Source organism: Cyprinus carpio, chromosome A5 (assembly GCF_018340385.1).
Source record: "Cyprinus carpio isolate SPL01 chromosome A5, ASM1834038v1, whole genome shotgun sequence".
Classification (NCBI taxonomy): domain Eukaryota; kingdom Metazoa; phylum Chordata; class Actinopteri; order Cypriniformes; family Cyprinidae; genus Cyprinus; species Cyprinus carpio.
The window spans coordinates 189,766-216,894 of record NC_056576.1 but is presented as its reverse complement, the minus strand read 5'-3'; the positions used below and the strand labels follow the sequence as shown (position 1 = coordinate 216,894).

At 36.9% G+C, this 27,129-nt stretch overlaps 2 protein-coding genes and 1 long non-coding RNA gene across 5 annotated transcripts in view; 1 reads left to right on the top strand and 2 right to left on the bottom strand.

Annotated features, from left to right (window-relative positions):
• The window catches only part of LOC109074613 (LIM domain kinase 2-like), a 31,978-nt gene extending 13,916 nt beyond the window's left edge, over nucleotides 1-18,062 (top strand). For both annotated transcript variants that reach the window (XM_042750819.1, XM_042750814.1), the window contains 14 exons: nucleotides 879-1,014; nucleotides 5,137-5,246; nucleotides 6,212-6,406; nucleotides 6,757-6,862; nucleotides 9,319-9,530; nucleotides 9,722-9,908; nucleotides 10,305-10,391; nucleotides 10,709-10,840; nucleotides 11,413-11,469; nucleotides 12,616-12,681; nucleotides 14,700-14,877; nucleotides 15,204-15,259; nucleotides 15,507-15,664; nucleotides 16,389-18,062. In XM_042750819.1, the coding sequence (XP_042606753.1) occupies nucleotides 879-1,014; nucleotides 5,137-5,246; nucleotides 6,212-6,406; nucleotides 6,757-6,862; nucleotides 9,319-9,530; nucleotides 9,722-9,908; nucleotides 10,305-10,391; nucleotides 10,709-10,840; nucleotides 11,413-11,469; nucleotides 12,616-12,681; nucleotides 14,700-14,877; nucleotides 15,204-15,259; nucleotides 15,507-15,664; nucleotides 16,389-16,551 (1,843 nt within the window). In that variant the 3' untranslated portion in view covers nucleotides 16,552-18,062. The remainder of the gene's footprint in view (nucleotides 1-878; nucleotides 1,015-5,136; nucleotides 5,247-6,211; nucleotides 6,407-6,756; nucleotides 6,863-9,318; nucleotides 9,531-9,721; nucleotides 9,909-10,304; nucleotides 10,392-10,708; nucleotides 10,841-11,412; nucleotides 11,470-12,615; nucleotides 12,682-14,699; nucleotides 14,878-15,203; nucleotides 15,260-15,506; nucleotides 15,665-16,388) is intronic.
• On the bottom strand, nucleotides 10,835-16,779 carry LOC122141947. Its single transcript, XR_006158232.1, has 3 exons — nucleotides 16,641-16,779; nucleotides 16,363-16,522; nucleotides 10,835-10,953 (listed from the first exon to the last, which is right to left on the bottom strand). It is a non-coding gene; the product is annotated as an uncharacterized LOC122141947 (long non-coding RNA).
• Nucleotides 18,063-19,186: 1,124 nt separating the features above from the next.
• On the bottom strand, nucleotides 19,187-26,288 carry LOC122141944 (phosphoinositide-3-kinase-interacting protein 1-like). Of its 2 annotated transcripts, none has more exons than XM_042750827.1 (6): nucleotides 25,917-26,288; nucleotides 25,698-25,814; nucleotides 25,152-25,268; nucleotides 23,153-23,347; nucleotides 22,982-23,060; nucleotides 19,187-20,574 (listed from the first exon to the last, which is right to left on the bottom strand). In XM_042750827.1, the coding sequence occupies exons 1-6, from the start codon at nucleotides 25,990-25,992 to the stop codon at nucleotides 20,184-20,186; spliced, it is 975 nt and encodes a 324-aa protein (XP_042606761.1). In that variant the 5' UTR covers nucleotides 25,993-26,288; the 3' UTR covers nucleotides 19,187-20,183. The 2 variants fall into 2 exon arrangements, with proteins under 2 accessions (XP_042606761.1, XP_042606769.1); XM_042750835.1 differs by having other exon boundaries at nucleotides 25,698-25,796; nucleotides 25,917-26,283.
• Nucleotides 26,289-27,129: the final 841 nt, after the last annotated feature.

Sequence of the window (27,129 nt, the reverse complement as noted above, 5' to 3'; positions counted from 1 at the left end):
ATCCGAAGATCTTAATGATCCACAGTCACCAAGCAAACCACTGGTAACACACTACGCCACAATGGACTGAAATCCTGCAGCGCTCACAAGGTCCCCCTGCTCAAGAAGGCACATGTACAGGCCCGTTTAAAGTTTGCCAAAGAACATCTAAATAATTCAGAGAAGGCTTGGGAGAAAGTGTTGTGGTTAAATGAGACCAAAATTGAGCTCTTTGGCATTAACTTGACTCGCCGTGTTTGGAGGGAGAGAAAAGCTGACTATGACCCAAAGAACACCATCCCTACTTTTTTATTGAATAACTTTAATTACAATTTACCGTAGTATTCTGCAGTGAAACTTTGCTGGTATCTAAAATGTAGATGTCATAGCAACCTTATTTACAGTAAATATATATTTAATATACATCACATATATATCACATCTTTAAATAAATATAAAGTTTTGGTCATATGGCCCACTCATAATCATGTTAAATAACCGTGATTACAATATTGACCAAAATAATCGTGATTATGATTTTTGCCATAATTGAGCAGCCCTAGTTGTTGTTTTTCTCTAAGAGGAACAGAATAGTGGCTAGGATATTCTTCCGTTTTTCTCCCTTTTGTGTTCCACAGCTGACGGAGAGTAAATGATTGTTAGGTGAAATTTCTTTTAAACTTTACACATGAAATTCCAAGTATGCGGTGAACATGTCAAATACCTTAAGCAGTCACATGCTTTGGTACTGTTTATGGCCCAACAAAGCCATAATCCTCACTTGCCAAACATTTCAGTCACTCAGGTCCCTTCTCTTTCTTGGAGAGCTGATTTCAGATAAGGGAATGTCTACAAACAGAATGTTTCACTTACAGACTTTTCCATTCTTGTTCCTCCAGGTGTTCTGTGTGCTTTGATCTCTTGACCAACTGGTACTTTGAGAAAGAGGGGAGGCTGTACTGTCACAAACACTACTGCGAGAAGTTTGGAGAATTGTGTCATGGCTGCTCGCTGCTTATGACTGGACCTGCTATGGTAAGAAAAACATGTAAACTTGTCTGAACTGCATGGCAGTGTGTTTATTTTTCAGAGAGTTTCAGCAAAAAAAAAAAAAAAAAATCCACTGAGAGACTAAAGAAATAGACTATGAGTAGAATGGCCTTAAGAAGAAGATTTCACAAGGCAAATGCTAACCTGTGCAAGAACCACTTAGATAACATCCCATTGTCTCATTAAGTAAATATACACATGGCTAAAACAAGAGGTCTAATGAAGGCAGGCAAAAATCAATAAGTTCAGATATTTTTCATGGTACTGAAGAGGTCACCGATAAGGTTAAGGGTGGTTTAAACTTTCTTTTCCACTTTTCCACTCCTAATGTGAGCAAATGAATCACATAAGTGATGCTTGTGGGAACAAATCATATGAAACACACAAAGCTTGAATCTCTCCTTACATCATCATTACAAAATTATTTCTCATAATTATGAGTCAAAAACTTCCCTACAGCTGTCTCACAAATGACCAACGCCTGCTATATTTGTCCCATTATCACTACTACAGTACAGTATCAGAGGTGCAAATTATGATTATCCAAACTATCATCAGATTCAGCAGAGCTCATGCTGAATTGATGTGCCATTGATTGTTTTGCAGACTTGATGGGATGATTCACCCCAACATGAAAATTCTATCACAATTTACCCACCCTCATATTGTTTTGCAAAACATGAAAGATTTATTGAAGAATGTTTCTATTGATTTGATCTATACTAGGAAGATCAATCGAATCTAATACTGTCAAGCTCCAAAACAGACATTCTAATTAATTTGTATGTATTCATTTCTAGCTTTATGTCCTTTCTGAGCTTAAAGGTATCGGGTCCCATGACTCCCTAATATGGACAGCTGTAACATTATTCAAATATTCTCTTTTTTTTCTTTATTCTCCTTCTAGGATATATAACTCATTAGTTTTGTCTTTGAATCATAGCGGTCTTTGTATCATATCTCACTTGAATCATATCTTGATTTCAGAATAGCTGTTATTGCTGACTATTATAAATGATCTCATTCCTGTGAGCAGGGTGACTGTGATCTGAAGGCTGGAATTGCCTCAGTGTTGTGTGCTGTTTCATCATGCGTCTGGAATGCCTTTGCATGGGCTTCAATGAGGAGCTTTGTAATTATGACAAAGCCGTATCAATGTGTGAGAGAGACTTTCAAATCCATCTCTAATGTAATCGAATCAGTGCTCACTAAAAACAGGTAGTTTTTGAATGGGTTAAGAGAGAAAAGGGGGAGAGAGAGAAGAGAATTTGCCAGCGAGCAAAACTCATAATGGGCCTTTTCTGTTTGGGCCCGGATTGACGGATGCCAAGTATTTCTGGTCAGGGTGTGTTGCCAGTTGTGGGCACAGAAGCACAACCAGCAGGGTGTCAAAACCTCTGAAAGACAGGCAGGGAGAAATCACATCTTCACAGCTGAAGTGCTTGTTTAAATATGTTTGTACATTTGTATAGACCATCCATGCTGATGAAAACTTTTCTTTGGGTGGATTTAAGTTACTCACTGTTCAGTTAAGTTGAGTTTCTACTCTTGAGTTTCTATTTGTCTAAAAGCTGCTGTAATAGATCTGCTACCACTTTTTAGCACATCACATTCTTGGGTGAGAAACTCTTATGTAGAGATTTTTTTTTTAAATCCGTTCTATGTTTAGTTAGCCGTGGAGATATGACTCCTTGAGTCCTAAGGGAGGGGAGGCTCTTTTACAAAGTACTGCTGGGAAACAGTCTTTCTCACATGCACATTACACTCTGCTGTAACACACAGACAGGTATGATGTATATAATGTGTATGCACAAAAAAGAACCCCATGCTTACTCACAGGTTGAACCAAGTGTCAAGCTGTTACATATATATAAAAAATATTGCATTTTATGCTAGAATGACCAAGACCAAAACCAAGTAGTCATTAAATCCTCTAATTGCCTGTCTACATGTTCTGAACTCTGATTGTTGAATAGTTTAGTTTTCATGAGGAGGTGTGGCTTCCCCAGCCAAGAAATTACCCAAGAATTTGGTTAGTCAAACCCTGGGACCGTTGATTCACAGCTTGGTAAACATAACTGCTAATCTGTCTTTTGTGGTTCACATTAAATGAAACCTCAGCGTGACCTCATACTTTCTCCATTCAGCCACACTGAAAGGAAGAGCCAGAGGGTTAGTGGTTTAATAATTTTCCATTCAAAATAAAAGAAGAAAAGTTTGTTTCTATTCTATAACCCTTCTTGATTGGCAGTTCTTTTAATATTGAATTTATATGAGTAAATGAGAGTGGGCAAACTGTGTGTTCATCTTGGTATTTGTATTTAGTATTGAGAAGTTTTGAGTAGTTATGCTATATACAGTATATTTATATATATATATATATATATATATATATATTGCTATATATATATATATATATATATATATAATATATATATACACACACACACACACACACACACACACACACACATATATATATATATATACAGGACTGTGCAAAAGTCTTAGGCCAGTAGTATTTTCACCAAAAAAAAAAAAGGTTTTAAGCCAGTTATTTATATCTTTTGCTGTAGTGTATCAGTAGGAAATAACAGTTTACATTTCCAAACATTCCTTTTGCAATTAATTGTAATAATCCAGTGAGATTTTTGTATGCACAAGGAGTCTGACAGCAGCTGGTGCTCCACACAGAGATCTGATCTCACCATCATCCAGTCTGTCTGGGATTACATGAAGAAAAAGAAAAAACCGAGGCAGACTGAATCCAGAAGAACTGTGGCAACACCTCCACAACACTTCAGGAAACCTTCCTGCAAAGTTACCTGAAAAACAATGTGCAAGTGTACCTAGGACCATAGCTGCTTTAACAAAAATGGTGCTCGCACCAAATTCTGATTTGATTTAGTTAATAGAAGTTAATTGATAAAATCTATTTATGGCATTATTTTTTGAAAGTATCCTCACTTTAGACCATGTTTACACAAGTGACTAAAACTTAACAGTATTGTAGCTTTGCAGGCAGGTTTCATCAAGCATCTTGGAGACATTGGAGAATTCAGTCTGCCTCAGTTTCTTCTGTTTCTTCATGTAATCCCAGACAGACTGGATGATGGTGAGATCAGATCTCTGTGTGGAGCACTAGCTGCTGTCAGACTCCTTGTGCATACAAAAATCTCACTGGATTATTACAATTAATGGCAAAAGGAAGGTTTGGAAATGTAAACTGATATTTCCTACTGGCTTAAAACCATTTTTTGTTGATGAAAAAACTAATGGCCTAAGACTTTTGCACAGTACTGTGTGTGTGTGTGTATTAATGGCAAAAGGAAGGTTTGGAATGATTTCTGGAATTGTATATATATGAATATTTGGGGTAATGTTTTGGTACTTTTGCACAGTACTGTGTGTGTGTGTGTATATATATGTGTGTATCTATATATATATATCTGGGGTTGTATCTGCTAATGACTAGTAAATGAATGTTTATGGTTAATGTTTTTCCTGTAAATTCTCAGATTAAAATGTTATGTGTGGTTGCATATTTGAAGGTCTTTTCCGGTTTATACATTCTTCAGGGTGAAACATCAGAGAATGAAAGTAAAAAGGAGCAAACAAAAATAATAAACTTTTCTTATGAATTTGTATTTTCTAAAATTTATGGGAAGTAGGTCAATGAGAGAGCCTGCATTAGAGGTAGGAGGTGTTAAACAGAGATTGACAGAAATGATGTGTTGTCTGAGGGCATGGGATCACGGCTATGGGGAAGGGGCTGGCAGCCTTCTGTCACTTCTAATAACAGACAGGCTCAGCCTCAGACACTTACAGGTGTTACAGAAAAAGACAGGATACACGCTCACGTCACTGTTAAAAAACGCAGACTGAACGAAGACAGTGCACTGACACAAAGCAGCTGAAGCACAATGAAGGCATGATCCACCATGCCTGGGCTTGGCAGAGAGAGCAATCTGCATACACGCAGCATACAGGAATATCCCAGAAAGAGTGTATCTGGACCACTGTCAGGGCTGGTGTTGCTGGTACTGAGGATTATCGTAAGACAGTATGGCAGTGTTCTGATGTGCACTGGGCATTTGTGTGTTTCAGGTGGCAGGAGACTATAAATACCATCCCGAATGCTTCGTGTGTTTAAGCTGCAGGGTGGTGATTGAGGATCAGGATACCTATGCCTTAGTGGAACGTACTAAACTCTACTGGTGAGTAACTTTACATATTTCACCTCCAAACTGTACATGTATTTATTGTAGACTGTACTGGTGAGGAAACCTTACACGCATTAGCTCCAAACTGTAGTGATGATTCCTCTCTGTTGACTTTACATATCTTAGCTAGGGTGACCAGATGTCCCTGTTTTATGAGGTGTGTCCTGACAAGTCACTAAAAAATGTAAATATGTCCCAGTTTCACTTGTAGGCTCACTGACTAAACTTTTATTAATTATCTTTAATATCCTCTCAGCTATGATCTCTGGTTGTCATTTGTGTTGTTTAATAAGATGACATTAATAGATAAGCAAATGTGTTTTTGAAAGTTAACTGTACAAAATCTACTAATTTCTTGTGAATCACATTATTTTAATTTTTTTTTTTTTTTTTGCAAGAAAACATTTTATGCACATCTGGCTTTTTTTTTTTTTTTTTTATTTTTTTTTTTTTTTTTTTTTTTACATTTTTGTAATTTAATTGATTCATTCTTTAATAAATTGACCCATTTATTTTAAAGTACCAACTTAGAAAATATTGGTTTTATGTACACACATTTGTTCTATTCATGTTTCTTGAATAACATTAGGCCCATTAGTTCCAAATTTTACTGAGAAAAAACATCACATGTATTAACTGCAAACAACCCATAAGTAGCCTTTACATGTTAAATTCAATCTGTGGGAACTTAAATGTATAGGTGAGTTCAGGTAAGCAGCGGTATTTAGTACTTGTATATTTGATCATAACCTCCCTCTCTTTTATTTATTTTGACTGTTGTTATCTTTTTTTTTTCTTTTTTTTATTGTTTTCAGTAAAGCGCAGGCAGGTTGACACACATCTGTGTGTTTCATAACATGTCTAGAGGTGACTTGTTCTTGTCAGGTCTTGTCCTGAAAGTTCAGGTCCTAAAGTTTTCAAACTCCAGTGAGGCTTTTCCTTTTCTCTCTCTCAAACAGTGGTAAATGCTATAAGCAGGTGGTCCTAACGCCAGTGCTGGAGAAGCGCGGTTTGGCTGACTCTCCAACGGACCTGCTCCCTCACACAGTGACTCTGGTGTCCATGCCTGCTGCCACCAATGGTAAAAAGGGTTTTCTCTCTGTCAGTGTGCTTAGAGACTGCACCAGTGCCACGGCCAGTGTTCAGGTCAAAGAGTAAGTAAAGATGTGTGGAATTAACATGTAAATCACCTTCGTTTGAGTCCTCCTTAAACAAGCAGTCAGATAAAGCTGAATATGCTGAGAAACATTTGGAATAATAGAGACTTTAAGTTATTTATCACCTCGAAGATTCACCACAATGTCACCACACCCAGTGCCAGAGACAGATGGAATGTGTTGCATAACTGTGGTGATTCGACTGCGTATGTTGGACTGAGGGCACAAACTGACACTTTCTTTGTGTTCTTCAGATGTGAAACCATAACAAAAAACTATGAGATTCATATCCTCATTCTTAACCTGTCTTTTCACGATGGGAATCTCCCAAAATCTTATCCTTGTAGGGTCAGAGGGATGCATATTAGTCCAGAGGTTCGGAACGCCATCCATGTTGGGGACCGAATCCTGGAGATCAATGGACTCCCGGTGTCAGCTCTGATGGAGGAGGAGGTACTTTGCATTTTTTACCAGTATGCTTAATATTAACTTTAAGGTGAGATGAAATCATGCCAACGTTAACTTGTTGAAGCAATGTGACAATACAGAGGAACGGCATGGTAAGCATTTGGAATACAAACTCATACTATAGCTTTTCCCAGCACTTACAAAGACACTCCTTTCATACTATGGTAATTATTTTAACCTGGTCGTGCACTAAATTTACACAACTCCCTAGAAACAGGCTGTGTTTGTTATATAGCTTTGATGTGTTTCTTTTAGGATTATAATCCATGTGACACTTTGTTGATGTTGCAGGAGCAGTATTTAGTTTTCTTGAAAGTAGTCATGCAAGAGTTTAACTTTGTAATGCATACCTATGTTGGGAGGTACAGTGCACAGCATAAATGAGTACACCTCCTCTGAATAAATATAAAAGATGTATTTTCTTAATGATCACTAATATAATTTAAGGAAATGTGGCAAAATTGAAACGTATTAAACATATACTTAATAAAAACAACAAAATATATGCCAACATTTTCTGTAAGATAAATAAATTAGCCAATTTTGTTTAAATGAAGGATTGCAGAAATGAGTACACCCTAGATTTAATTCAGAAAATGTATAATATTCTAGTACTTAGTATGTCCTCCAGAACTTAAAGTATACTGCTCTGACCCTTCTAGGCACTGAGTGTACAAGTTCATGACAATTTTTTTTACATCTGTCCTGTTTAACCCCTGGATGACCTCCTTAAATGCTCTGGTCTTTAATGGGGAGTTTTGCTTAGCTCTTCTCTACAGAATCCCCCACAGCTGCTCAAGAGCATTTAGATTGAGTGAAATACATGTCCACTGAAGGATTTTCACCTTAGGAGAATGAATATCTTCATTGTCATGCTGAAAAAAATAATGCAGGGAATGAGGGGAGGGTAGAATCTTCTGTTTCAAGTTTTTGTATTACATCACACAGTAGTGTGTGAATTCATGCCTGCATTGATAAAGCACATCTCCCTTCAGCACTCATTCATCCCTATATAAAAGCTTTACTACCACTGAACGTCACCAAGCACTTCTCACTATACTCCTCCTCTAGCAAGACCAGAATGGATGCTTTTGGATTCGAAATGATTGACTTGGTCTCTTGAGACCAGAGTATGGATTCCCAGAAGTCTCTATATGGGCCTTGGAAGAAGTTAAATGAGTTTATTTTGCTTTGCTACTGTAGGTCATTTTAGTGGTGACAACAAGCATGCATGTCACTTCTGCAGGCTGCGTCATACTCTGTGAGATAAAGTGTCACTCTTTTCTTAGCTTTTGCCAGCTCTGAGACACTTGCATGTTATTTGTACTGCTCTTTTTCTAGCAAAAATTCACTCATCACTAAATCTGATTATTTCAGGAGCCTTGCCACAAAGTCGATTGTTTTTGAATGTTGGTGCTACTTCTGCTATATTTTCACACTTAAAACAAAAATTTGGTGGTACTCTTGTACCACTGTCCTCTTTTATGCTAAGAAATAAGTCACCTAGCAGTTCTCTTCCAAGTGGTTCCACTGCTGCCAGCATTAAGTCGGAGTATGATTCAGTGGGCTATATAGCACTTTTAATTGGCAGGAAATTACTTGTCTTTAAAAGTTTTAGTTCAATATACTTACCTGTTGATCAAAAATAGCCTTAAACATATACACTTTTTTTTGTTTGTTTTATTTAGTAACTTTCAGGAGAGTGTACTCATATTTGCAACACAAAATGTTATCACTTTGATAAGAAAATCTTATTTTGCTGAATAATTTTGGCATTCTCATTTGGTAATTGATCAAGCAGGCTTGTTGGAACATTATATCTTCAAAGTACTCTAACATGTCTTCTAAGTAAAGTGTAATTGCTGAATTTAAGTTTTAGAGGGGGTGTACTCATTTATGCTGTGCACTGTATGTGTATGTAGACACTTGGACTAAAGTGACTTGTCAACTCCTATGTAAATTCTTTGCATTCTCATTGTGCATTTGTAAATGTGATTTAATTTTTCCACCATTTCTTCTTAACATCTGAATTCCACCGCTTTACTTCTGTTGTCACGGATTTGTGCCTTAATTTAATCATGTACAGGGAGGTTTTTGGACTGACTTTGTTTGGCAGCCATCTGCCAAATGTAATGAGCAGCCTGAAGTATTATATTTATACATTTATTATACATTTAAATATTTATTCCACTGTTCCTGTGTATTACATAATCTTAATTACAGTGTTGGCTTTGAGAATTTATCTTTTGCAACTTTAGAAGGACCTTTTTGTGTGGCACCAGCTTTGACTGGAAGGAAAATTAATGTTATGTAAACAGCAATAATGTACAATACTGAAGTTTTATGACTTAATACTGTCCTCTAGCTTTTATTGTTGTTGTGACCCTTAATAAAATAACCTCAGTGTATATGACCTTCTGAATTTGGATTGGTCGTTCCAGGTGGAGGACCTGATCCATCGGACCAGTCAGACACTGCAGCTGTTGATGGAATATGATCCAGTCAGACAGCGTCTGGAACGACTCCGTCTGGGCTCCCGCAATCAACTGGGTGTCCCCGCAGCTTCCCGTATGCGTATGTCCTCCTCAGCAGATGCTGAGATCGAACGAAGTGTCACAGTGGGCAATGGGACATTAAAAAGGAGGTCCCTCAGGTAACTTATGTCATCTAATCAGGTGTCAGGCTTATGTAACATTCAAATTTGAAGCACAATTCATTTCTATTTTTGATTCCAAGTGGATGTGGATATACAGAGATGGAGCAAATAAATACATTACACACTTGTTTTATCCTTTTCCAATTGATATTGGGTTGGTACAAATACTTTTATCTTGTGTGTTGTAGACGTAGCAACAGCACCTGCAAGTCTCCAGTCTCTTCATCTCCAAAGGACCCTCCGATTCTAACTCGAGATATCGGGCGCTCTGAATCACTACGCTCTACTTCCAGCTGCTCCCACCGTATCTTCCGTCCCTGTGACCTCATCCATGGAGAAATCCTAGGAAAAGGCTTCTTTGGACAGGCCATCAAGGTGTGTATACATTCAACCTTTCCTCATTTTCTGTGTATTGCAGTGTCTAGAACTGGTCACTGGTTCCTTAGTGTTGTCTGGAAGAGCTGGTTTACTGAAGCTTAGTTCAGTGCTGGAAGACAGGCCTGAATTTCCTTTTCTAAAGGAATAATAAGGAATTCTGATTCCACAGTTATGAATTGTGGTTTCTTGATTGTATTATGGAACAACTTAGCTTAAGCATTTCTTTTGACGTGTAATAAGTTCAGTAGTGACATAGTAGTTCCATTCACAGTTGGCAGAAGAATGCAGATGAAATTCATTAAAACTGTTTGGTTTCAATTTTTTTTCTAGAATGATTGGTATTTATTAATTTTTGATGTGTGACTTTGTGTGATTTTGATTTTTTTTTTGTAGGTGACCCATAAAGCCACAGGTGAGGTGATGGTGATGAAGGAGCTGATCCGCTGTGATGAAGAGACACAGAAAACATTCCTAAAGGAGGTATGAAGATCCCTCTCTTTTCCCCACAAGTATCACTCATTCGTCCATCTGATTACCATGTAATTTTTCCTTCATCTCTCCATATCCACTTTTATTCCTTCCTTCCCACTGTTGTCTGCTCAGGGTGATTTAAACAGCAGATAAAACAGATCCATGTGGCGCCGGGATACAGTGTTGCTATAGAATTTGTGATTGTTTTCAGAGGAAAAGAGATTAGTCTTAGATTTATCCAGAGTGTATGAAGTATGAATCATTTTAAGAATCTTAGCGATTAGTATTTTTTCCCCTCACTCTCCCTTTCCCTCTATCTTTTCCAGGTAAAAGTGATGAGAAGTCTTGATCACCCACACGTTTTGAAGTTCATCGGGGTTCTGTACAAGGACAAGCGACTTAATCTGATAACAGAGTTCATTGAGGGTGGCACTCTGAAGGATTTTATCCGAGATACAGTGCGTCCTGATTTTAAAATCCCCTTTTTCCTTTCCTCTTGCTTCTAGGAAGGACTGTATATCATCTGTTAGTGGTTTAGTCTTCATTACTGTCTTCATTCACCTGAGATTAACTTTATAAGGAGGAAGGGAGAAGGACAGGGTATAGGTACTGGAAAATACTAACAGTCGTTAAAAATGAGAGGAAGAAAATGCAGTTGTGTGGTTGCAGTGGATGAGAGTTAAAAAGGTATGAAGTGTTTCCAGGTGAGGGATTCTAGTGAGAATGATTTCCAGATCACTCAGTGGGTTTGCTTCAAAATATGGGTTTCAACACCAAACATAAGGATAACAGATGATATACCTCTCTGCTTCAGTCTTTCATTGTGTCTCTCTATTGCACTATAATGTTTTCTATAAAGTGTGTCTGTGCAATTTGTGTCTGTAATAAGTGGCTGCCGTTGTGTAACGATTTCCTCTCTAATTCATGCACAGCATAGCGTGCTGTCACACTGGGCTGTATTATAGTGTGGTTATAAACTAGGCCAGCAATTCATCTCTCGGTCTCTGTCTCTGTCTCCCTGTCCCTACAGGACTCATTCCCATGGGAACAGAGAGTTAGTTTTGCAAAAAGCATTTCATCTGGAATGGTGAGTGGTCTTCTGGGTCTGCACACATATAGCTTGGCACTTTTGGGTCAGAGTTGACACTTATATATACATATTTAGAAGGAAACAGTGAGATAAAACAGGACAATTTAAAGGTTATGTAATTTTTTGAGAAGTTAAAAACATTATCCCATCCCAGCTTAATATTCAGAGACTAAAAGTGAAACTTCCATAGGTTGATTTGCCTGTGAAGTGTCAACACTTTGGGTCTGGTACTGCCAGCATGTTGTTGTTGTTGTTGTTTTAGTGCCTCAACCAGTCTGATGCAACAACATTGGCTCAACCACTGGCATGATTTTGGGTTGGGACTATCTCTTTGTCGACCAATAGCAAACAGGGATTTTGCACTCTTTCATAATTTGCACTCTGTCTGGTGTCATTAGAGGAGCAAAAATTCTAATATCAATACTTTGTGCCCAAATTCATTAATCCAGTTAAAAAATGCACCTAACCATAAATTGGCAAGCAATATGAACCTTGGTGTGATTTAAAAAATAAAAAAATAAAAAATTATATAACCTAAACCAAACGCATCAGGACATTTGTGAGGGACATTTGATTTCTATTTCTGTTGTCACATTGAGTAAACCCCCGCCTACTGTAAAAAATAATTGATTCATGACTATTCCACATTAAATAGGTTTTAATTTGGAATGCACAACATATCTGCACCATATTGATTATCTGCCAGTATTGGCATCTTTTATATTAATTGCTGCCAGCCATTATTGAAGATATATATAGCAGTCAGTGATGAATATTTAATAGTTTACTCTTATTTTAAATTCATCATCCACCATACATTTCATTACTTGCCACTAAAAACATCACCCCTGGATAGGACACAGTTTTACTTTCATCTCCAACAACATGTACATCTGAAGTAAGATCTGTCTGAGTAGTTGAGAAGACAGACAAGCAACTTTCTGTTTAGCAGGAGGTTTTGTTGTGTCCTGTTGCCTAGTGCTGCTGATGCATCACTTTTTCAGTTTTTGTCTTAGTACTTCTTTTTGTAGTGGTGATCAAGAGGTTGTAGAGGTCTTATGCAGTTTTGTCTTTCATCATTCTGCTCAGACGCAAGCTCTTTTTCTGTCTTCTCTGATTGATTTTATTCTCTTATTCTTTCAGGCATATCTGCATTCAATGAGCATCATACATCGTGATCTCAACTCTCACAATTGCCTGGTCAAACTGGTACGGGAGCACCCATTCCACATATTAACTCAGATCAACGTCTACACTTATTTGGCCTTGCCTGGAGAGCCAAGGGCCTACAAACAGGTTTTCATAATCAAGAATAGCTGACAGGCTTGTGTCAGCAAAAACAAATCGGCTAAAGTAGACAAGCACTCAAAAACAAGTTATGTAAGAACACTTGAACAGTAGGGAGAAACCTCATTGAAGGGGGATGAACGCTAAGGATTTTTTTCTACTGGCCCTGCCACAAAAAATAAAATAGTTGCTGTTATCATTGTTTTTGATCTGTTATCTTGTATTCTAATAAACTTATATGACACCAATATTTTAGTACCAATTAAATTTTACAATTATCTATTTCAATTTCGATACCACAGCAAAAATCAATAGCCAAAAATAAACAAAAATCTAAAGTTTAAACATTATTAATGACAAGTGACAGCCAGTAAAAAAGAACAAATGAACAAATTACAAGTAATAACACAATTAAATATAGGCTTATTGCACAAAAATAGAAATGAAATGATGCTTTAGGTTTTTATGTTTGTAGATGTTTAGGTACAGAAATTGAAAAATCACATATAAAATAACATTCACTCTGTGTTGCACCTTGATTTTTCATAGCCTTTTGAAATTAGAGGCAACCACTGCATTTGTAATAATTAATTGAAAAAAAAGTGCAATGTATATTAGACTGTCTAATTTCAAAATCTGAAGCAAAATCAGAATAACCTGACTTTAGCTTTGTGAAATTATGCTACATAAAACATCTGTATGAAACAGAAACAGCAGGTGGGCTGAATGAGACGCAGATTCTCTCTCTGACAACAGGTGGCGCTTATGGTTCAGTAATACAGCGTTTCCTTGGTTACTGCTGTTAACACGGTAGCGCTGAGCATATTAACACTAATTTAAACGCATTATACAGAGACAAGATGAAAAGAAGACGCCATTTCTGAAAACAGTCAGTTCCGTTCCCCTCAGAAACACATTCATATAAAATTCAATGTTTGGATTTTCTTTCTATATTTCACGTATCGTGAACAGTGATCTTGTTCTGCCTGCTACAGTATTTTCTCCTCTTTGTGTCCATCTTCCATATCTCTGGCCTCTGTTAATGGCCATTTACAGACTAAGTATAATAATAATGTAATATTTCCACACAAATGGCCATTGGGAAAATGATTGCAGTGCAGTTTGTGTACAAGCACGGAACAGAAATAAAACAAAAAATGTCCGGTAGAACGGTGCATCTGTACTCCACTGTATAAATTCAATTTAGATTAATCATTGTTAAAGCTACAAAGTTACTTGGCAGGACGGGTATTTTGACATACTTTTGTATGTATTTGCCCGTTCAGGCGGCTCGTGCTTGTCAGAGAAGCGACAAGTGACTAATCTGTCTACTGTCCCGAACGTCTTTCACGCTGGTCCCGGGCCATCGGGCAATCCTTATTGTCGAGCCCCGAGGGTGAAGATCTGTTCACTCTTGAGGATCGTTTAGTTAATGAAAAGAAGATAAGACAGGAAATGCTGTCTGACCCTGACTGACCTCAGTGTTTCACATATCCTGAATGAATCACTTATGACAAGCTATTTAAAGAACCTTTTTTAGGAGAACAACCGCATACCTTTGGGGCTTAGTAAAACATTTAGACAAGCACAAATAGTTTAAAGCTAGGATTGACTTCTGGTGTTATCAAAATCTTTATTTTACAACCTACTTTATTAATTTATTTTGTGAATTAGATTTTTGTTTTTCTTTTCATTTGTTTCTTTTTATTTTGTGTGTGTTTTTTAATTTTGTTATGTATTTTTAAGTAAAGTTTTATTTTCATAAATACATTTGCATTTATTTATTTATTTACTTACTTTTTTCTCCATTTTTTTAGGTTTCCTTTGTACTCATTGAACTTATATCATACAACTTGTACTATGTGTCATGCTAAACATTTTTACATATTAAGCATCTGTTCTCTCTGTCCTTTTTTGTTCCACTTGTCTGACACCTGCAGGACAACACCGTTGTTGTGGCAGACTTTGGTCTGTCTCGTCTAATCATGGAGGATAAGGTCAAACAACCAACCCCCGACAAACCAACCAATAAAAAAAGACTGTTTAGATGCATTGACCGTAAGAAACGCTACACGGTGGTGGGGAACCCATACTGGATGGCCCCAGAAATGCTTAATGGTGAGAAGAGAGTATTGCACTGAAGATAGTGCTTTACTAAACTTAGGTTCAGATTTTGCCACCATGCCACCACTGAAAGATTTAAAAATGTCAAACAGTGAAGGCAAATGCATTGACTAGAATGGCGTGCAATGGTATACTTTCCTCTCTGTTAATTTAATTTAACAGTTTAAATAAAATCACCTATATTGCTTTCTGAGAATATTGTGCTCAAGTTTTTTGTGTGTGTGTTCCTCCAGGTAATTGGCATGGTCTGCTATAAACATAGGTGTTTTTGTAGGCTTGTTTTTCTTAATGGATGTCTTTTGTAAACTGTGTGTAAACAGGTAAACGCTATGATGAGAAGGTGGATATTTTCTCCTTTGGGATTGTGCTTTGTGAGGTAAGAGTCTTTTGTTGTGGTAAACATCTCTGACTTCATGGCACGTCTTCATGAGGACAGCATGGGTTCTTAGAACTGTCATTTATGTAAGCACTTGCATACGAATGTCAGAAAGCCAAAAGCAAACGTTGTGCTCGACTGGTTTGAGTCAAAACTGCTATATTTCATTTTCAGTTATGTAAGAGGACACTTAAATGTTTCATGTTTATTTCACTTCCATTTGTCCTTATTCTTTCTTTTGGTATAGATTATTGGTCAAGTTAATGCAGACCCCGAGTGTCTCCCGAGAACGCTGGATTTTGGGCTCAATGTGAGAAAATTCATTGAGAAATTTCTTCCTGAGCACTGTCCTCCGGCTTTCTTCGCATTGGCTGTGGCTTGTTGTGATCTCACCCCTGACAACAGGTTAGTGTCACCATGTCACAACGCCCTTCTTTTTTCAGTAGTAATACTGAAGGTGAGTTTAAAATGGAAACATTAGGCTCTTCCTCACCAAGACCGATGACAGATGTGAAATGATGGTGGTGTGGCGTTATGATTAAAGATCTGCGCTGGTAAAACCCTGAACTGGGATTTTTAGAGTTGGTATCATACGGAGAATACTTTTATTCAGCAAGGATGCATTTAATTGATTGTAAGTAATAGAGTATTATGTGAATGTATTGTTCAAATAAATGGTGTTCTTTTGAACTTTCAACTCAGCAATTCAGAATGTTTTCAATTTATAATAATAATAACAATAATAATAGAAAATAATGGAAATTTCTGTTAATAATATAAATGTTTCTTGAACACCAAATTTAGCATATTCGAACGATTTCTGAAGGATCATGTGACACTGATGATCATGAGTAATGATGCTGAAAATTCAGCTGTCATCACAGGAATAAATAACATTAAAATGTATTCAAATAGAAATTTTGAATTGTAATGGTATTTCACAATATCAATGCTTTTACTTTTTGATCAAAAAAGTGAGCATAAAATACTTCTTTTGAAAGACACACCGACCCAAAACTTTTGAACAGTAGTGTATCTAGATATTACATGTATAATGGTGATAAACATTACCTATAATAGACTGAAATACTTTGTGTTCTTACCTCTTTCCTCTTCCTGTCTCCTTCAGGCCTGCTTTTCAGAAGCTGGAGGACTGTTTTGAGGCATTGGCTCTGAATCAGGAGTTGAATATCCCTCTGCCTGCTGAACTGGATGATCTTCAGCAGAAGTTTTTAAGGACTTATGGACCCGGTGAAATTGCCTCTGAAAACCAGGAAAACAGCATTAACTAAGCCAACAGCAGCACAGGCTGAGATATGGGCTTGAATAATTTTTATTGTTATTTTTGGATGAGTTTACAGAACTGAATCAGAGCATTTACCTTGGGTTTGCATACGGGGAACATGCTGATGCTGGTGTTCTTTGGCGAGATCTGTCATGACACTCAGAACTTTCTAGAACTGCAAAGCGTTCTTGGCAGAGTTCTGTTGAAGGAACAGGTACATTTCAGTGACCTTAAGCTTCTTTACGACATTTTTATTTCCTTCTGTCTGATTCGGATGGGTTAGTTATGATTTAAACCATGCAGCACAAACCTTTAAGAGTGTCTATCACTAGGCGAGTTATAGATTTCCCTAATGAAGTTTCAAATGTCAGATTTATGAAAATTCATCGTTTAGCATCCATTACACTGATCAATAAGTATTTTTCGATCACAATAAAAGTGTGTTTGTCATTAAACCTTTCAAGAACATGTCTGGGTCATATTTCACCCCATAAACAAACGTCGTAAGGCATTTGAGACCATTAAGATTAGATTTTTAATATAGTTATGCATATCCCCCTCCCAGATTCTCAGTAATGATATTTAAAGTTGTATTGTTAATGCTGATTTACATAATAAAAACATCATTGAGGATATTGGGAATTACAGAGCTTAACTGTCATGGAAATTTATTAAATAAGGTTAAATGTGACCTTGACATGTTTTCAGGTGAGTAACCTCTTATTTCAAATTATAAAAAATACGGAAGGTTCTATTGACTCACCATATTGAAACTCTATTGTTGAACCACACTGCCCCCTGCAGACAGTAGTGCTTAAGTGCACTCAATCCCTTGACTCTTTCTGTACCACTAGCACTTGAGGTCCTGACCTCTGTAACTTTATAATCCAAAGACAGAGAGTGATAAAACTCTTATGAAAGGAAGTAATAACGTTTCTGAGATCAGATTTGATTTCCTATATGTGGTTTCTTGGAAATGCATCTTACATTGTACTTCATTCTTGGTACATCAGCTATTTAAAAACTGGAGTTTATTCACCTTGTAAATATAACATGACAGGGCAAGGATCATTTTTCTCTGCATCTAAACCTGCTCTGGAGTTGTATTCTCCAAGTGAAATGATAAGTGAGATAATGTAATAAAGTAATGCTGGATATTGACCGGTCTTATCTAAGAGTTATCAGCTCAGTACTGAAACAGGCTGTAATCAAAATGTCTGCAACACAGAATTAAACGAGTGACGTTTTGTGAGGACCTTTGAGAATGAATGTCATCCTTACTTTGATCACAAATAACGTTTAAATTAACTGGATATATATTGTTCTTGTTTGTATAGATTTGAAGTCATGTGTTGGGATAATGTGGATTTGCAGTTTGCATATGTTTGTAGAATGTGAAAAGCTGTAAAAAGAGCAATCAAAGGTACTGACACGTACAAAACTATAACCACTACTTGTACGCCACAGGATTTCTTACACTAATGTTTCATGATTAAAGATGAGTACATATTGGCTTCATCTTCATCTTTTCTTTTTTCACCAACAATTTAATATGTATGGTAAGTGTTTAATCAGCCACAGGGAGGCGCTGTTGTGTAAGTATAAGATGCTGACTTAATATATACACAGAAGACTTAACTAGATTTGCTAAAATGTACCAAAACTATCCCATAATGCAGAGTGCTTGCCTTGACCTTTCATTTTGTGTGACATGATGGCCTGGACGTTATATCTGCGACTTCTAACATATTTTCTTGACCTGTAATTTCACTGGATTCATAAATTCAAAATACAGAGGCCTCTAGCTGAGTCGAAACAACACACAGAATGAGTTCATAGTGCAGTGTTTTCCAAACCTGCTCCTGGAGTGTCCCCGGCTCTGCACGTTTAGCATAGTTTCCAAACTCGAATTCCAAATGATATTTTAAGCACCTTAAAGGCTCGTTTCAAACACAGTGGGCAACTGAATCCTTGCTGTAATAGGCATTTTCCGAAGCCGTTAGTAAATTCTACACGCCGACGTCACCGCGTAATTTTGCCGTTTATGATCACGTCATTCTAAATCGCGCGTCTTACTCTTAAGTGTGAAGCAATTAAAGTCACCTGGGAACTGAACCAGGTTAAATAAAACGTGGCATATAATTTACACTTTTTACTTTGTTGCTTCTATTCAAATCTCAAAATTTCTCAAAGGAAAAAAACTGTATCGTGGTTTCCAGACATAAGTAGCTCAGCCATTTGAAACCGTTATTATAAATACGTTTGTAAAGAACCAAATCAGCTTATTAGAATTATTTCTTAAGGATAAAATATATACAAAAATAGAAGCAGTTATTTTAAATTGTCATATTTCACCAATTTTATTTTTTTAACTACATTTTTGACCAAATTAATGTAGCCTTAATGCACATAAATTCTTAAAAAAAAATAATAATAATCCAAATTTGGATCAGTAGTATGTACTTTTTATAACAACTATAAACAAATAAGTAATATTCAGTGTATACTGCACTGTACGCAAATCTTCCATTCTGAACTTTTTTTTGGCACTATACTCCCATAATGTGCAAGAAAGTAAACATTCCTACTAAGTGATACATGGAACACGTCATGAACTTGTAGTGTAAAATAAGGCAAGAACGTCAAAAAAGGACATCAATATAATTTTCTTCATACTGCTGAAAATAAAAATACAAGATCTTCTGGAACCTCAAGCAGCTTTACAGTCAACTATGGGAAAATAAATGCATCTAAAATACATCTAATCTCTGTAAAATGAGACCACAGTACATTATTTTAATACATCATCTTGTACCCTCTCAGTTTCAGGTTCATGCTTTAAAGTCCATCAACTTATTTCTGACCATCTGTATGGTCAGGAACAAATGAACACTGATATAGAAAATGTAACCAGAGACGGCTAATCCGACTCACTCTGACTGGTTTACTGAAGTCATGACAGCGCTCACTTGCTCTTTATCAGATTGTGGCCACAGGAGCAACAATACATTCAAATGTAATTTACTAAGGCAAGATCTCTGGAAAGCTTTCCACTTCATTTAGTCAAAACCTTCACCTAGCTTAGCTCTAACATCCCAGGCCACATGATCTGCCTAATGAATATGAATTTCTGGGAAAGAGCTATCAAAGGCAATTAACTCAATTAGCTGTAGCTGCTAACCAAAGCTCCCTGCAGAATGAACAGCCCAGCTGTAGAGCAACAGATTCAGTTACACATGTACAGTTTCAGTTTCAACTCTCCACCACATCTGCATTAGGAACATAAACAACGAAAAAGGCAGGAAAGAAGATAAGAATGGATTGTCTCTCTTTCAAAACGGCAGAACATCAGGTGATCTGATCCATCGACATTTCAGAAAAAGACTTGGAGCTGTTAACTGGACTGTCACCCTCCCATTGGAGCTCAAGAAGCAGGGAAAATTCATGCCCTGTGATGATGATTTGCACAAAAAGTACTTGCAATTTTTCTCCAGGCGAATCCCTGACATGCATATTTATACAAAACCACCATATCACCTTTTCCAGTGTATCTGCATATGTCCTACTTTCCTCAACAACTTTGCTGAGGAAATAAGGACACTGTCTGGGACAAAAGAGCAGAAACTTTTCACCGCTCTCTCAGGACATATGCCCTACCTTTACCATGAAACCGTGCTGTAAAGGCAAGGTAAAGAGAAAAGAGACAACAGGCAGAGGGAGGTGGACGTGGGGTTTGGTCCTCTGAGATTCTGCAGTGCTGCATAGACAAGTCTTAACAAGATGCCTTTCCAGGCACTCATCCTGTTCCTCCATCAAGCTCCGGGGGGTCCCCGCCGTCCCCATAAGGGGGTCGGCTCCCTCGACCAGCTCCTGAGTGGGGGTCTGGTTGATTGGTTCAGTCGAGATGATGATGGTGTTCTCGTCCACCAGCTCGCAGGTGGGATTGGCAAAGGCAGAGAGAGGAAGAGTGATGCGATGCATCTCCCGCTCGTAAACCCGCTGCTCGTGCTGTTTCTTGAGGTCACGACCCCTATGGGACAAAAAACAAAACAAAACCATTTCACTTCAACCACTGCCACAACACCAAGATTTCGTCATATTATTTCACTCATCAACTGAATGAATAAGAGAATGGGGTATAAAGAAGACAGACACCAAAAAAAAGCATTTTTTAACTTTCTAAATTTCTAATCTTTTTTTTTTTTAATATTATTTCAATTTCAAATATTTTTCCATGACATGAGTGAAAAGTTTCATAAAACACTGTGCTGTTCAAATGTTTCTTCTGTGTAAAACTTGTTAGAGCCATAAATAACAATATAATATGTATATTTTGAATATTTATACTCTATCATATGACTTTAGTAACTTAATATTTTGAATTAGAAGAAGCTGCTTGGTACTAGACAGTCTTTTGTCCATTGAAATAATTAAAATCATATTTAATTAAAAGCTTGATTAAAAGTGTAATATTTCTTAAGTTTAATTTTTGTTTTTGTGACGTGAAAAACAAAAAGTGAATGTTACACTGCAATGTTATGACCCCTGTGGAAATGGTGAAGAATGGAAAAGAGCTTAGGCCGCCATTGTTATGTTCTCATGATCTTTGATTAAAGATGATAGCACTTTAACCATTAAGACCCTGTTTTTAAACTTATCAAACAATGTAGATTTTTAATGAACTGTTCCAAAGAGAGTTTTCCAAATTCATACTTCATTTCCTTTGAATATTCTGAGGATTATTTCCATTTCTAATATATCCATTCAAGCTAGACTGTAATATTTAACAGTGACGCACTACAGACAGAAGGAGTGATTTGTCTCCAGTATCACCTTTTTTTAGCGTTGAGATATAAATGTGCTACTGTGTGGAGAGGACCAACTCTAATTCGTCATTTGCTGCCAAAGAAAAAACCAATCTCGATCACTCTCCTTTACCGATTCAAGACAATGGGAGCTGAATGCTGCAGAAATGTCATATTACAGGACACACCCGTCTTATCCTTCCTTTCACTCCATCTCTAGCCATTCAGTTTTTCGCGTCGTGTTATGCAATCCTCCTACACTTACCCAGCACTTTCCTGCCTGAGTGTCTGCAGTCAACTCTGCTTCATCACAACTGAACTGAACACTACCACTCTTGCAAAAAAGTAAAGTCACTGAAGAAGAATTTGAATATATGAGATCCATGTGCTGTTACATTATAACATGTTTCCTGTAGGTGACCTTGTTCTGGTATTATAGGTAAACCCTCCTCTCTGCCAGCATCCTGCCACTGCTTATTAATACTGAGCCAATTAATCGCTAGATATTCGTTGACATACACACATTATCTGCTGACGCACAAGGGCATGCTGCCCAAGGCTATCGAGTCCCCTGCCAAACTACTTACAAGATAGAGACCAGATATTACTGAAGTTTCAGACCTAAAATCATCCATCAAGAGGGTGAATCACATGAAACCCACCAATAGTATGTCCATGTCATATATCACTAAAAATGTAAAAAATAATAAAATAGGAAATTATAAAGATGAAACATATTTTTGAACCAACAAGATTTATTTATTTTATTTTGAAAATGTCATATTGTTAAATTTTAGTTTTAGCATAGTTTACTACCTTTTCATGGTAGTATTTGTTACAGTGTCTTTAAATAAAAAAGTCCTTGTATTTTCTTCTGATAAATTATGACTATGTATCTCACATGGTCCAACAATAAGATCAATTATCTTAAAAAATTATTATTATATATTTTAGGGTGAAATGTATGATTTACCCAACAGTGAAACCTCAGATTTGATGGTTGGCTTACAAACCTGCATTTGCAGCGCTTCTAGTTTAATATGAGTTTGGGTACATTTATTATTATAAATCTCTATTGATATCAGCTTTCAGAGTCCTTCTGTTCCTCCCCAAACTCAACAACACCCACTTCTATATGTCAAAAAAACCTCCTAAATATAGACAGTCCAGATGCCTCCAATATTTACACCCACTCACCATCTCTCTCTCATGTGTCTAATGGCATTAAAATGGCAGTGTTACATGAACCTGCTATGTGTTTCCAGCTAAAGCCCGGCCTTGTGATCTATACCACTTTATTCCCTTGAAAGCATGTAGCAAACCCAATGACATCCTTTAACTCTGTTCCTTAAAACAGCACCTCCGAGCTACTCTGAGTAGATCAAAACCAACATCTCAAAAGTTCAGAGTCTATCCCAAACAACTCCGCTCTCCAGCAAAAAAGAAACTACAATTATAATGAACTGTACATGAAGTACTGACCACACTCATCTCAAGTTTCCTCATTCTGAAGAACCGAAGTGCCTTTTTTTCCTGGATTTTGTCTGTTGTCCTTGTATTGATATCAGCTGTCTATTCTCCATTCTTAAGTGCACACTGTAATGGGACATCATGTTGTTAGGTTATACTGACCGTTTGTAGAAGTATCCTATTGTGATGCCACCTCCAAGTAGGATGATAATGGCCATCATGAAGACAGCAAGAACATAACCTGCCAGGGTAGCAAAGACAACCAGTATACCTATGAACTTCTCAGTTCTTGAATGTATTTTGAGGTTTTAATAATGTCAACCCAACACCTACCAAGAGTCCCAAGGTCTTTCTTCTTCTTGGGTCCACTCCTGACCTGCTGGCGGACTCCCTTCACAGGCTGCACCGCCGCACCCTCCACCTGCGAGGGGAAGGAGTCTGCGTTTTCGAAGGTTTCCACCATTCTTGGGGTGAGTCCCTGAGTGGGGACAGACTCTTCTGGAACTGTGGCTTCTGTGGAGTTTTGGTCTATGGAGTGACAGGATGAACAGGATATGAGTCTTTCTGCTTTTTTTTCAATCTGTGCTGCTAGTGTAAGTCAGCTGTACACTCCCATTAATTAACCAAATATTTATACTAAACAGTTTTACTGTGGTCTGGGAGTGATTGCTCTCAACTGACAACTGTGTTCCCTACCATCCATGTCCTTCCTACTGTAACAATGTTTTTCTTTTTGTCATTAAAAAAAAAAAAAAACTTAAGTCACAATGAAACATAAGCAGCATCAAATGTTTTCATCCCTCATGTGACATATATCCAGAGTGAAACAGACTATTGAAAAAGAAAAACATAGGATGAGGACTTTTTTTTTTATCCATCGGTTGTTGATTGGATGGAGGCAGAACTGAATGTGAGCATGTAGTTGATTGTAAGAAAGGGGTGATATGTAAGTGGACTAAATGATTGGAGAAGTAGGGCATACATCACAAGAGAGAAGTCTGTCTGAAGTTTGAATTTTGATTTTGATTGAAAAAAAAAAGTTAAAAATGAAACATTTGCATGGGTGAATCATTCAGATCAATAACATACATTTAGAAAATAGACGGGGTGAAAATAGAAAACATGCTCCACCCAAGTATGTGAACACAAACAATCATTATAATTGCTCGTTACATCCTGAAATGAGTCAACAAAATTCACAAAACCAAGAAATAATAGTGTGCTGTTATGCTTTTAAAAAACAAAGCTTTAGCCTTTACTAGACACATCAGGCCATTACTAGGACTTTTTTTTTTTTTTTGAAGCATGCATAATGAGATCAATTTTAGCTATTTTTATTTACATTAGTTGGATGTGATATGCTTCAGAGGTCCCACGGGAAGAATTCACATAAACATTTACTTCTCTTGCAGCGTCTCTCAGAATTTTTCCACTACCTTCTACTCTGAAAAAGTTGTTTACACGCTCCAGCAGAGTTAAAGAACATGAGTTCACAGCTCAGCTAGCCAATCAGTGGCTGTCGCCGTGGTGTGCATCTTCCTCGCGGCCAATCAGAATCCCAGAGGGCGAGGCCTACACCTTCTCCTGAACATCTGCAGAACAAGTTTCCTTGTTTGTTCCTTTGTCTGCCCCAGCTGAGGAAACCGATGCGTATGAGTTTAGACTTATGTTGTTCAACATTATCTGTCCTTGCAGCATGTTGAGTCAAAAGATAATTCTAAGTAAACTGCATAAGCGTGAATTAAAACTGGTCTAATAGTCTCAATAAGAGTTTTTTTTTTTTTAATAAACCAAATAAAAGACAGCTGGCTTTTGGAAAAATGATTAGTAGCACAAGAAAAGTTTTGTTTAGTGCCGGGGGTTTAGAGTAAGCTCTGGGGAAAGTGAACGCATTAAAATATTTGGTGCTGACCTTGTTCAGTCCCTACAGAATGTTTTCTTAATGCCATTTGCTTTTTCCCACAAAAAGTAAGATTGCACATTTCTGTATTATGCAAATATTTTTAAACTAGCTTCCTCTAGGCTCCTGGAAGAAACTGTGTAGCTAAAATTATGAGATCTTTGAAACAGAGTAGCACATTAGTAAGAACCAGTCACATTAGTGTGAAATGCCTGAGAAAGACACGAGTTAAATAAATCACTTTCATAAAGCAAAATCATATTTTATGCCGGAGTGTTTTTTCCCCCAAAACACCAAGTGATTTGTGATATTTATTTTATTAAAAAGGTTCAATTTAATGTCAAGAATTTAGAAAATTAACATTTATATGAATGCATACGAGCTGCTGTAATTTTTTAAATATTTTGTTTAATTAAGAGTGAACATGGCTACCTTGGCATGTCCTAATATCACATGCTTCTTTTCTGGTCACTCCATCGGACCCGGAGACATAGCACCAGGGCTTCTCTGAACCATCCGGGTTGCGACAGAAATTGTGATCTCCAACATCTGGCAAGAAGTAAACAAAACGATGAACCTTTAAAATAAAATTTAATGGATACTGTACGTCATATTTTCTATCTAAACATAGTTTGTTTGTGTGAGCATGTGTCCCACATGCACATCCCCATAAAAGCCCTTGTCTGTATTATGGAAGAGTGATTGCTCAGCTTTTTGAGTTGTGCACATAATATCATCTGGGCAGCATGCCCACATCATACATAACCATAATTTACAAAATCTATAATAAGCAACATTGACAGTTTGCAAAACTGCATTTCTCCAATTAATGGATGCAGTCTGTAAATATGCATGATTATATGTATCCTAGCTTGATTTCCCCAAATATGATAACATTGTTTATTGGTGTTGTTTGATTTCCAATTTTATATATAAAAAATGTACAAATATATCATGAAAGGTAGAAACATAAGTTACCTGTCTGAGAGTTTAGACTCTTCCAGTTGAGGCAGATATTCCCTGTGGATGTCTTCTGTTGCATTCCCCTATAGTCCTCTCCATTAGAAGTTAGACACTCTGGGGAAAACAAATCAACTTCATGTAATTATATATATATATATATATATATATATATATATATATATATATATATATATATATTAGAAAGTTATTGCAACACATTGAAAGGGATCTTACCTTCAACAACAGACAAACAGTCCACCAAACCAGAGCTCAGCAGAAGCACAAAGTACAGCAGCTGACACATTTTCATTCGTCGATGTTATTAACAACAAGAACAGTTATTATTCATGACGAGTCGAAACGAAAACGATCTGTTTTAAAAGGAAGAGCCTGTGGTAAATCGAGCCACACTGCTCTCCAAACACACAGCAGTCGTGCTCTTTTTGAGCTCGGAGCTGGTAAACAGCCCGTCTGTCTGTGCACTGATCCCTTTGCAGCGACGCCGCGTCCTCGGGGTCCTAGACACACCAGCTTCTCTCACAATGATGCATGCTACATGCGAATTATAATGGACGCAATGGCCGGAATGTTCCAGCAAACGATCGATTGTGTTTATTTGAATAACAACAACAACAATTAAATGTTTCACATTTGACTAAGGTAATTTTTGTAATAAAGAAAATTATTTCGGTATAAATGTATAATTTAAATGTTAGTACAGGTTAATAATAAAATATAAATTGAATATGATGAATATATATAGAGAGAGAGAATTTATATATAAATTATGAATATTTGTATTCATATGGAAACGTTCTTATAGAATTATGTATTATATTTAAATATTATAGATTTTATATAGCAGAATTCATGCATTCAAATGCATCAAACTCTACTATGATGATGATGATTATTATTATATAAATAATATAACAAATAAATATTATATATCTTTTAAAATTTGTATTATGCCATCTATGAATATTATAACATTGTGTTTTGATTTAATTTGCAGATGACACAACCTGCCCAAATTTCCTTAGCTTGGCAAATTACAATGTAAAGCAAATTCCATAATTGTTGGCATTGGTTTTCTGATGAAAGCTGTGTGACTGAATGAGCTTCCATGCATCATGGGTTTGCAAGGAATGAAATAGGCCAAACCCTGTACCCAAATTCATCATTACAGCACTATCAATTCATTCAGTCATCCATTCGTGTTAAACAAATCTGAAAGAGCAGAACTTCATTAGGAGATCAAGGAACAATGAGTGTCTCTATTATTTACAAGGAAACAGAGGGTCCTCTGAGGAGACACCATTAAAAGGAGGAAAACGCAGGGTTGATTAGTGATGTGACACAATCCGTGTAGGCTATTCAGCTTCTAAAACTGATGTCCTCTCAGAACAGATGAAAAACACACACAATCTCTATTGTTTTGTTCATA